This window comes from Monopterus albus, unplaced genomic scaffold (assembly GCF_001952655.1).
Source record: "Monopterus albus unplaced genomic scaffold, M_albus_1.0 scaffold105.1, whole genome shotgun sequence".
In the NCBI taxonomy this organism is placed as follows: domain Eukaryota; kingdom Metazoa; phylum Chordata; class Actinopteri; order Synbranchiformes; family Synbranchidae; genus Monopterus; species Monopterus albus.
Genome location: NW_018127985.1, coordinates 3,167,754 through 3,177,700, shown reverse-complemented (window position 1 = coordinate 3,177,700; position 9,947 = coordinate 3,167,754). Strand labels below are relative to the sequence as shown.

Genomic DNA, 9,947 nt, shown 5'->3' with positions numbered 1-9,947 from the left:
GTATTCACAGCTAATACATCATTTATTGTAGAGCCTACCACCATTATTTTTGCACCATTTGTAATCTTTATTTCACGTAGCGTCTTGTCCTCTGGAAGCAAGCCTTTGTACATCACTTTCTGCATGGCCGGTGGAAGACCTGTGAAGGCAAAAGAGAACAAGCATTGAGGCTGTAGTCTTTGTGATTCAAGCTAATAACCCCTTATAGCATTCACTTTAAAATAAACAACTGTAGGCTCTCACCAGTGAGTGAGTGGATCCTCTCTTTTAGTTTGGCTCCGGTGCTATCAACAGGAATTTTCAGATCATATTTATTCTTGTTCCAGATAATCTTCAAGTCCACAGTCTCTTGCTTTTCGTCTGAGTCATCCCCATTGCTAATACTAGAGTCCTGAGTTGTGGCGTCTTCTGCATCTGTGTGAGATGCAGTTTCTGCTTCACTTTTTTCAGCATCTTCATCCAGTGGTTCCGTTTCTTTTGGCTTTGCCTCAGTTTCCATCAGGACCTCTTCACTTCCTGCAAGAGCATGAGAACTCTGATTTAAATCTATTATATGACATGTATGCAGCTATGGAATTAACACTGTTAGTTTAAGAATATTATATCCCACATTTCCCACACAGATAAAATATTCAGAAATACCCTTAAGCTTGTCCTACTAACCAGTGTGAGCATACATGTCTTTCTACAATTTCATTAATACAGTGTATAATACATGCAGATTACATAAGACCAATTTTTCTGTCTTTAGGAAATGTATCTATTCTTGCTGTTTAGTAACACAATTAGAAACAGCCCAGTTATGTTTCAGTTTAGTTGTTGAAAGTGACAATAACACAACGCTAAGGATCTTCTAAAGGCTAAACGTGTACACATTTGCTATGATTTATTATGCCTTTAAAATACCCAGCCTTGTGGTATTGAATGTAATAACGTCAGACAAAACTTTTCCATGTCTACCATACTAATTTTTACATTTAAAAAAAAATTGTACCACACTGTCCCACCCTCACTACAAATAAATTCACCGCTTTAAGTTACTTTTGGTCCTCACCATGGGTTCCTACAGTATTTTAACACAATAAGTAGCCTCTTGTTCACATATCTGATTCCTCTCAAGTCACGCTATCTGTAATTATAAACTTTCATATATAGAGAGAGACAGAGACAAACTGCTTACAATTCTTATGTCTCTCTAATGCATGTCTCTCTCTTTTGAAATAAAATATATATATTTGGTTTAGATACATTGCCCTATATTTCCACGCAATGTATAAGTCAACTTTATGAAGTGCATAATGAAGTTTCTTTCTCTTTTTCCAGTTCCTGCCATCGCTTTCTGGTGAACAGCTCTTTCTTGTATGTTGGGTGAGGGGGCAAGTAAGAGCACACCTCAACCAAAACACATATGACTTCTGAACTAATATATGTCCTCGCAAAACCACATCTGCCCTAGTAAAACAACTGGCCTTACATATTACAAAACTGGTAACGTTAATATAACATATAGTTCGTCAATACCCCGTGGCTACTATTTATAACGTAACCATATTTAGTTAGCTCTTTACCAGCTATAGTTAAACATTTCAGACCCAAAACTGGTGAAATATTCTGACATTTCCGTTAACGTTAGACTTCTACAGATCCAGCTATATTTGACTGCTGTTAGCAAACGTTAGCGTTAGCCAGCTACAACACTGGTGGACATGTAAAGAAAAACGTTACGAAGAGGCGTAAACTTACGCTGCATTACATTATTAGCGTCAGCTATTAACATGTCAATTAGGAACAAGTGCTAGTTCATTAACAGTATTAGGCTCAACATAAAGATATTAAGGAAATACTTCTAGATCTTCTCAATACCCACCATCCTGCGTCGCCATGATGATTGTGTACAATCTCTTGTAGGTTGTAGCAAAGAGATTACAAGCGGTAGGATGATATCCGATACCCAGGAAACAGAGGTTCAGCACAACTAAAGTCGTTCTCAGGCACACATTTAAGTGTGACAACAAAACAAACTGGAATAAAACAGTAGATATTTTTACAATGACACAATATGTGTTGCTATACTTACAGTAAACAGTTCAAACGTTCTTCAGTTAGCTGAAACGGTTGGGCAGAAAAACAGAATGGAAAAAACGCATGCGCATTAGGAAATAACTGGTACTAAAGTTTGTTTCGTTGACAAAAAATGTTGCTCTCAAAATAAACCATATAATAAGTCAATATAATATAATAGAAAATTATAGTTTAAATATATGCATTTTTAAATTAGAATAACTCAAAACAAGAACCGTGTAACGTAGCCACATACGGGAAGTTAAGCAAACACGGAAGCGAGTGGGGGTGAATTTCTAGCTTTAAAAAGCTTCTTTGTTGTTGTGGCAGCAAATACAGACACGAGAGCTGGCACTTTTCTTGAACGCTATTGGTTGAGTTTTCTTCGTCTCTCACATTCTTTGACGTTTGGAAATTATAATGACGCATCGTCGCCAACTATTGGTTTTTCTGAAACCCATTAAACTATTTCAAATTAAAATGTTCTTTGATTCACGTTCATTTTATCTCACTGGCTCAAGTCTGTCAAGGACGGGAATCCCAACAGCTTGAGGAGAATCTCCCCCAGCTCCAGTGACGCTGATTATTGGAATTACAGTAGCCTAATCGGAGAAATCGTTCCACTTAAATGAATATTAAACAATACAATGTAATAAAGACCAATAGCCTATAAGTTTTGAAGATGATTTCCTGTGTCCTCTTGTGGTAGGCTATTACTGATCACCTCTTATAACACTAAGAGTGTAGGGTTATTGTTTACGTGATCATTATAGGCTACATTTGTATAGTTGTTTCACAAATAGCCTATAGTGGCTGAAAACACGACTAATTTCCCTCTTAAAATAATAATAATCACCTTTATTTGGCCAAGTATGTTACACACACAAGGAATTTGTTTCCGGTACATAAAATATTCAAGTAAAATGCCAGTAGGCTACCTCAAATTTGTAGCCTATTAAACACAGTATCTAGTTCCACCGCACCGCAGTTAAACCCAGTGCGATGACGCATTGTCGCCAACTATTGATTTTTCTGAAACCCATTAAACTATTTCAAATTTTTAAAAAAAAATCGTTGTCATATGACTCCTTTCCCTGTTCCTCCTGGTCCCCTCTGGAAGGCAGTAAAACTAAATGAGTGTAGATTATCACAAACTACACAAGAAGAAGAGGGAGCAAGAGGGGGGTGACGATAACCATGAGGACGAGGTCCAGGGAAAAGAGGAAGACCGCAAATTTGCTTTTAATTTAAGTCACAAGCTGTCATGCGTATAACAGGAGGGAAGTACCACTGTTGTTGAGTGTGGCCCTCACTCTCCACTGCACGTCTCCTCTTTTATTGAAGCTATTTGCGTGTGCAACTGGAAACAAACAGTAAAGTCAGTTTTCCTGGCGTAACTTTGTCGATAGGCTATGGATGTATCCGTATGAGCTTTCCTTCATTTGCAGACTGCTCGACATTACCAGCGGGAATAAAGTTAACATGTACGACGATTAAAAAAACACAATGGCAGACAGACGGATTTTAAACGTTGTGATTTTGGGTGTGGGATTTCTGTTCATTTTCACCGCCTTTACCACCTGTGGGAACGTTGAAGTAAGTTGACAAACTTCTTCTAGTCTACTGAAAGGCACATCTGTTTCCAGAAAAATGAGAAAACCCGCAGAGAACGCTGCGTCGAGCTGAGATTTTTAATGGATGTAGCAGATTTCCTGACTCCCCACGCTGCTCCAACACGTCTGATAACACACGCTATTAACACAGCTGTGTAATTCTAAATATATATTTTGGTAACACACATACACTTTCTATAGCTGTGAGGGCACTCATTAACATAATGCATTCCATTGCCCCCTACCCAGCCATCACAACACCACCACTAACTCCTTAAACCCACAGCCCGTTGAAGTTGTGAGGACTAATGTCTACACAGTTCAGGGGTGTGCAGTTAGGTTATTACAGTTCTATTTTTATGTGTTCTGCAGTAGGTAGCTGTGTGTCAGCCACTTCTCCTGTTTCTAATTCACTTCGCTGTTTGGTGGAATTATCAAACCAGATGTGTGACTTGAGCACATAATTGTGACCCATCTTGTGTGGTCTAAGCTAAGCCTGTGTCTCAGAGGTTTTTTTTTTTGCTTATTATTTTCAGCAAACTGTGGTGAAAAGCCTGGAGAATGACACTTTCACTGGAAGTGGGTACCACAGGTAGGTCAGGCAGGTTCCCATCCTCAGATCAACCTGAAGAACAGGGAACATATTGCTGCTCATTTTAATAAACAAGCACATTTTAAAGTAAAACTGAAAAAAATGATTCTCTTTGCCTCCTTTACAGTCTTGGAATCATCTATGGGGTCTTTGCATTTTCAAATTTACTTGCGCCAGCGGTTGTTGCAGTAATTGGACCAAAAATAACATTGTTTTTGAGTGGCCTACTTTACAGGTAAACAATGACATGGTAATTACAGGATGTTGACAGAGATTATGAAGCTGAAACATGCTGCTCATTACTGCTCCTCATGTTTTGTGCCTAGCGGGTACATTGCTGTATTCATCATCCCCTCAACATGGTCCTTTTACTTCACCTCTGTGCTCGTCGGCATAGGAGCAGCCAGTATGTACCTCTCCAACCAATATGAAGTCACTTGTACTGCGTTTGGTTACAGTACTGATGAAGCTACTACTGTTAGGGCTTAAAATGTATGTTTGCACCAGCATGCAGATTATATTTAACCCTTTAAGTTGACTAGTGACAGTGATTATTAACTTTATTTTACACTTGGAGATATCCTCAAATGGGGGAGAAGAGTTTCCAGGCAAACTCCCAAAGTGTATTTGTTTAAAACTACTCTCTTTTGTTTCTGAAAACATCATCCATTACTCTCCCTATTTACCTTATTATGCAGCAGCCTGACACCTGGGCTATAATGTATTGAGTTATTAAAATATTCAAATCTTCTTAGTATTAGTTAAATTTGCCTTAATTTAACAATGTCTCTGGAATTTTATCTTACTTAATTTTTCTTACAGCAGGGAAGCAACGAATAATTTCATTGTAGTGAAAAATGCTCATAATTTCTCACACGGTTCCATATGTCTTGCTTTGTCCAACCACTAGTCCAAATCCCAAGACTATAACTGTATATATGATGAAGAAAAGCGTTTCATTTTCAGGTGTGAAAAGCTGAAGATAGGAAATGCACTTTTCTTCGAAACATGGCACGGCCAGTAGATTATCCAAATACTGCATATGTCAATTCCTGGTCTGTTGGATTAATTGACAGTTTACTCATATGCTAGATTTCAACCAGAACAGACAGCTTTCCTTTTGTTTTTGGTTTGGCACATCGTGACCCATATACAAAAAAATGCCCATATGAACATTTGAACAGGATCCAGTGGCTTAAGAACAGCTTGAGATACTAAGGCACAGAAATACTTTAACTTGGTTCCTCTTGCTTTTCACAGCCAATGCAAGCTCAGAGTCTGTGTTAAAATTTATATAGTGTTTAATCTTGCATGCAGGGATTATCAGGACTGGGACACGATGATACGTATAAACGCTATATACCAATTTAGACCTTAAATGGGTTAGAAGCTGTTGCTGTAAATAGCGTGCAGCACCTTGAGCTTGCCCATAGATGTTAGTGAAAATGCAGAGAAAGCTGTGTTTACTGGGAAAATGAAGAAAAATTATTTGGGGCTGTTTTAAATGCAGCCTGAAATCCTCACAGTGTGATGAATTTTTATCATGTCCCCGGGCTACTGTGTGGTTAGACGCATTACTTACCAACAGAGAAGGATAATTATTCACCCTTCATGTGGGCAATTACTGGTTAATTTTTCTTTTTCTTTTTTTTTTGTGTGTGTGTGTGTGTGTGTGTGTGTGTCGGTCCCATATGACTCCTCTCCCTCACGCTCCTACAGTGCTGTGGACAGCTCAAGGACAATTTCTGGTGGAAAACTCAGAGGCCTCCACCAGCAGCAGGAACACGGGGATGTTCTGGGCTCTCCTACAGTGCAGGTATTCAGATGCTGACAAAGTAAAGTCCAGTCTTTCTGTCCATTCAGTGCTCAAAGATCCCATTGCCCTAACACCATTAACTCCATAGAATTTCAAAGATTTATTAAAACTACAATTCATTGTAATTATTTTAGTCGATATACAAAATGTGATTCTTTGAAATGATTCAACTATGGCCTTCAGTGAATTAAATATCTATTTGAAGATCAAAAAATCCTCCTAATTGGCCCTCTAAACCAACCCAAGGTCAAGGTTAAATTAGACATATTTCATTATTCCTTCCTGTGAATACATTCATGTTTTTGTTCCACCTCTTCCAGTTAATGAAAGATATAATTACAGTGGAGCAGCTAAAATCCTGTCTTGTCTACATTTTAGTCTGACAGGATATTGCTATATGTTTCATTTTAAATTATATTTCATAAATCGTGTTACAAATTGCAGCCCTGTGATAGACTGGCGACCTGTCCAGGGTGGACCCCGCCTCTCGCCCAGTGTTGGCTGGGATTGGCTCCAGTCCCCCCTCGACCCCGCTCAGGAATAAGCGGTGTAGATAACGGATGGATGTAATTTCTCAGCAAAAACTACAAACTTACTCTTAAAACCAAGTTCTGCAGGGGAGAGGTTCGGCCCTCTCATCTCTTGTATTTGTCCCTGTGCGCTTGCATGCTAGCTTGAACAACTAATTTGTACTTATTAAAATATGCAAATTGAATTAGTATAATAATTACATTGACTGTCACCTGCACCAAAACTCACAATAGGGCAGTGCTAATCTGACTCCACAGTGGTGATCCCTGCCACAGTAAACCTATGAATCAGTCCTTCACACCCTGAGTGTGAGCGCACACACACACACACAGTGCAGTTACTGTTGTCTTTAATGGATCATCCCATTATCCCTCACTGAGGCTGTGGGACAGACTAATTGCTCATCTGCATTTTTTTTTAGTTTAGGTGATATGTAATTAAAGGCATAAACCGAGCACAGCATTTTTCCAGGACTGCACTTTTAACCATGGAAGGCAAATAAAATAAACAGCTTCAAAAATGAATGAGGCGTCCTCAGGGGCATAAGGTGAGCGTCTGATGCAACCAAAACAACTGATGGTGGGTCTGCAGTGCTGCTTGTCTGCTTCTTCTGTCTATCGAACAGGATTTCTCTGCTGACATTTAAGCCTGCTTTTTTAATTGACTGTCCTAACAGGGACACTTCATTAAAAGTCAGAATTTTAAACTCTAAAAAGCCCCAGGAGGTTTGATGCACATGAAAGTTTGGTGATATAATTAAATGCTAGGATGTTCTGACTACAATTTGCACCAATGCTCTGTTTATGATAAAACGTTTGAGAGATGACCTGTCTTGTCCCTGATTGGTCCAAGCGGTGACGACATCATGTCTGTAGTTGGTGTGGAGGCTGATACTGTCAGAGGTTTCTAATGCTTTTCTCACATTAATCAGAGATTGACTTTCACAGCTCCTTCTTGGTCTTACAAATAGAAGCTGATGAAACATCACAACCAGGACCATTTACTGTATTTGCTGCTCTGGGCTGTCAGTCATATCATGATCTTCATCCTTGAGGACAGGAAACTAGCTGTGAACACATTGGTGACAGATCATCAACTTTTAAGATAATATGGTAAAATTTATTTCATTTGATTTATTTACACATCCACCAGCCGAAGAGCGAATTTATCATTTGTTTGGAGATGCGTTTCTGGCCATGAGGTGAATCAGGTCGTTCTCTTGTGGGTCTGTTTTTGCTCCCCACTCCTGAGGAAAATATTTAATTTAAGTTTTTAATTGTACACAGGGCAGTGCTGTAAATAAGCACATTTTCTCAATCTACACTGTATAAATAAAGAACATAATAATAAAAATAAATGTCTGTCTTTTTAGCAACTAAACGCTCCAGATTGTTCACACACTAGTTTCTTTTTTTGTTTGGTGCTGAGCAGGTAGCACACGATCTGCTGGTGGGTTTTTAGAGCATTTTTGCTAAAAACAGCTGCCTGCTGTGGCTGAAAATAAAGTGATGAGAGTGAAGTTTCTGCCCGGGCAGCTGAACAATGAGCTGAAACTCACTATTAAGCTCCATAATAAAGCCAAGGTTTCAGATTCAGGTGATAATCTTCACATTGTTTTCACATTTGATACACTGTTATTAAAAAAACGTTGATTGTAGTGCTTGAAGAACTTGTAAATCTGTAATTCTTTGAAGCTGAGCAATCTGCATCTGCTGATGAAGATCTTGTGATACAATCAAAAGTTCCTGAACAGCTACTAAATTAACCTTGAGGTGGGATTGTTCTGTCAAAATGTCCAAAGCTTTCTATAAGGGTTTAATAACCCACAGAAAATGGAAAACCGAAAATAGCCTCACATTTTTTATGTGAAAACATGAAACTGGAGACAGAAGGTTTTCATCCAGCATCCATGAAATATCGCTATATAAAATATTGTTTTATGCCCTGTCATTTACTCACATGATTTACCTGTTTGCTCTTATTTACAGCATGTTATTCGGCAATCTTTACATTTATTTTGACTGGAATGGCAAAACCGAGATATCAGGTAGGGTTAAAGCATGATGATTAAAGTCAAATTTCAAGAGGATTATATGAGTAATTGGCTATTCTGAATATTATTAATATATTTTAATGTTCCTCTCATAGAGAGCAGCAGGAAAACCATGTTTCTGTCCCTGCTGGTCATATCTGTACTCGGTACGCTCAGCTTCCTGGTCTTGAGAAAAAGCCATGAAGAAGAGGAGATGCTCTCTGAAGAGGAAGAGCAGCCACTGCTCTCAACTCGTGGGATGTAAATAAATATCCTTTAGATAATTACACCCTTTTCACTGTAGTCTCACAAAATTACTCACCTGGAATATATTACAATGCCTGAGCCACTTTTAAAAAAAGGACACCTTGGGTTGAAGTGCTTTTGTCATGTCACATTCAAATATGTTGGAGTGAACATGACAAAAAAAAGTTAATTTTCATACTTCTGACTCACACAGTTTTAAAAACTACTCATTTTTAAAATTACTTGTTTAAAATAGCCCACCTTGGATTTGTAAGGCTTTTTGAGGTACTGTATCACTGCAGTTTTGCTGGCGTTTTAAAGCACTCTTGTCCTTCACAAAAATGATTCTGACCATTTTTCTCCAGATCATTGCGATTTCTGACAGAGTCATGCCTAATCATAGCACTTCACAGAAGTAGGGTGCAATCAGGTGGATTTGGGTCAGCAGGGAGGGAGACTTTGTCTTTGTGAGTGACAGCGGTTAAACACCCTAACCTCTCCAGGCGCTGCCCTCCACACTATTTCAGACATATTTAAATTTCTGACTTGAATGTGGACAAAGCTCGACTCACATCATAAATCATGAAAAACATAGCTGTCACCGCTGAAAGTCAGGGAAAAAGTACCCGGCTAAAATAAGCAAAATAAAGTTTTAACACTAAGTAAATCGACTTTGTGAAACAGACCTAATTTACAGTGGGTACGGAAAGTATTCAGACCCCCTTAAATTTGTCCCTCTTTGTTATATTGCAGCCATATGCTAAAATCATTTAAGTTCATTTTTTTTCCTCATTAATGTACACACAGCACCCCATATTGACAGAAAAACACAGAATTTTTGACATTTTTGCAGATTTATTAAAAAAGAAAAACTGAAATATCACATGGTCATAAGTATTCAGACCCTTTGCTCAGTATTTAGTAGAAGCACCCTGTTGAGCTAATACAGCCATGAGTCTTTTTGGGAATGATGCAACAAGTTCACACCTGCATTTGGGGATCCTCTGCCATTCCTCCTTGCAGATCCTCTCCAGTTCTGTCAGGTTGGATGGTAAA

General features: G+C 38.5%; 2 protein-coding genes across 2 annotated transcripts in view; one reads left to right on the top strand and one right to left on the bottom strand.

Moving 5' to 3' along the window:
- ubfd1 (ubiquitin family domain containing 1) overlaps window positions 1-2,071 on the bottom strand; it is a 4,879-nt gene extending 2,808 nt beyond the window's left edge. The window contains 3 exon segments of the mRNA XM_020610209.1: window positions 1-139; window positions 244-516; window positions 1,868-2,071. The exon segment at window positions 1-139 is cut by the window's left edge and continues 1 nt beyond it. Of these exon segments, the coding sequence (XP_020465865.1) occupies window positions 1-139; window positions 244-516; window positions 1,868-1,883 (428 nt within the window). The 5' untranslated portion in view covers window positions 1,884-2,071.
- Window positions 2,072-3,197: 1,126 nt separating this feature from the next.
- LOC109966024 (UNC93-like protein MFSD11) overlaps window positions 3,198-9,947 on the top strand; it is an 11,330-nt gene continuing 4,580 nt past the window's right edge. Inside the window, exons 1-7 of the mRNA XM_020610576.1 lie at window positions 3,198-3,657; window positions 4,211-4,266; window positions 4,394-4,501; window positions 4,593-4,672; window positions 5,986-6,082; window positions 8,602-8,660; window positions 8,762-8,906. Of these exons, the coding sequence (XP_020466232.1) occupies window positions 3,568-3,657; window positions 4,211-4,266; window positions 4,394-4,501; window positions 4,593-4,672; window positions 5,986-6,082; window positions 8,602-8,660; window positions 8,762-8,906 (635 nt within the window). The 5' untranslated portion in view covers window positions 3,198-3,567. The remainder of the gene's footprint in view (window positions 3,658-4,210; window positions 4,267-4,393; window positions 4,502-4,592; window positions 4,673-5,985; window positions 6,083-8,601; window positions 8,661-8,761; window positions 8,907-9,947) is intronic.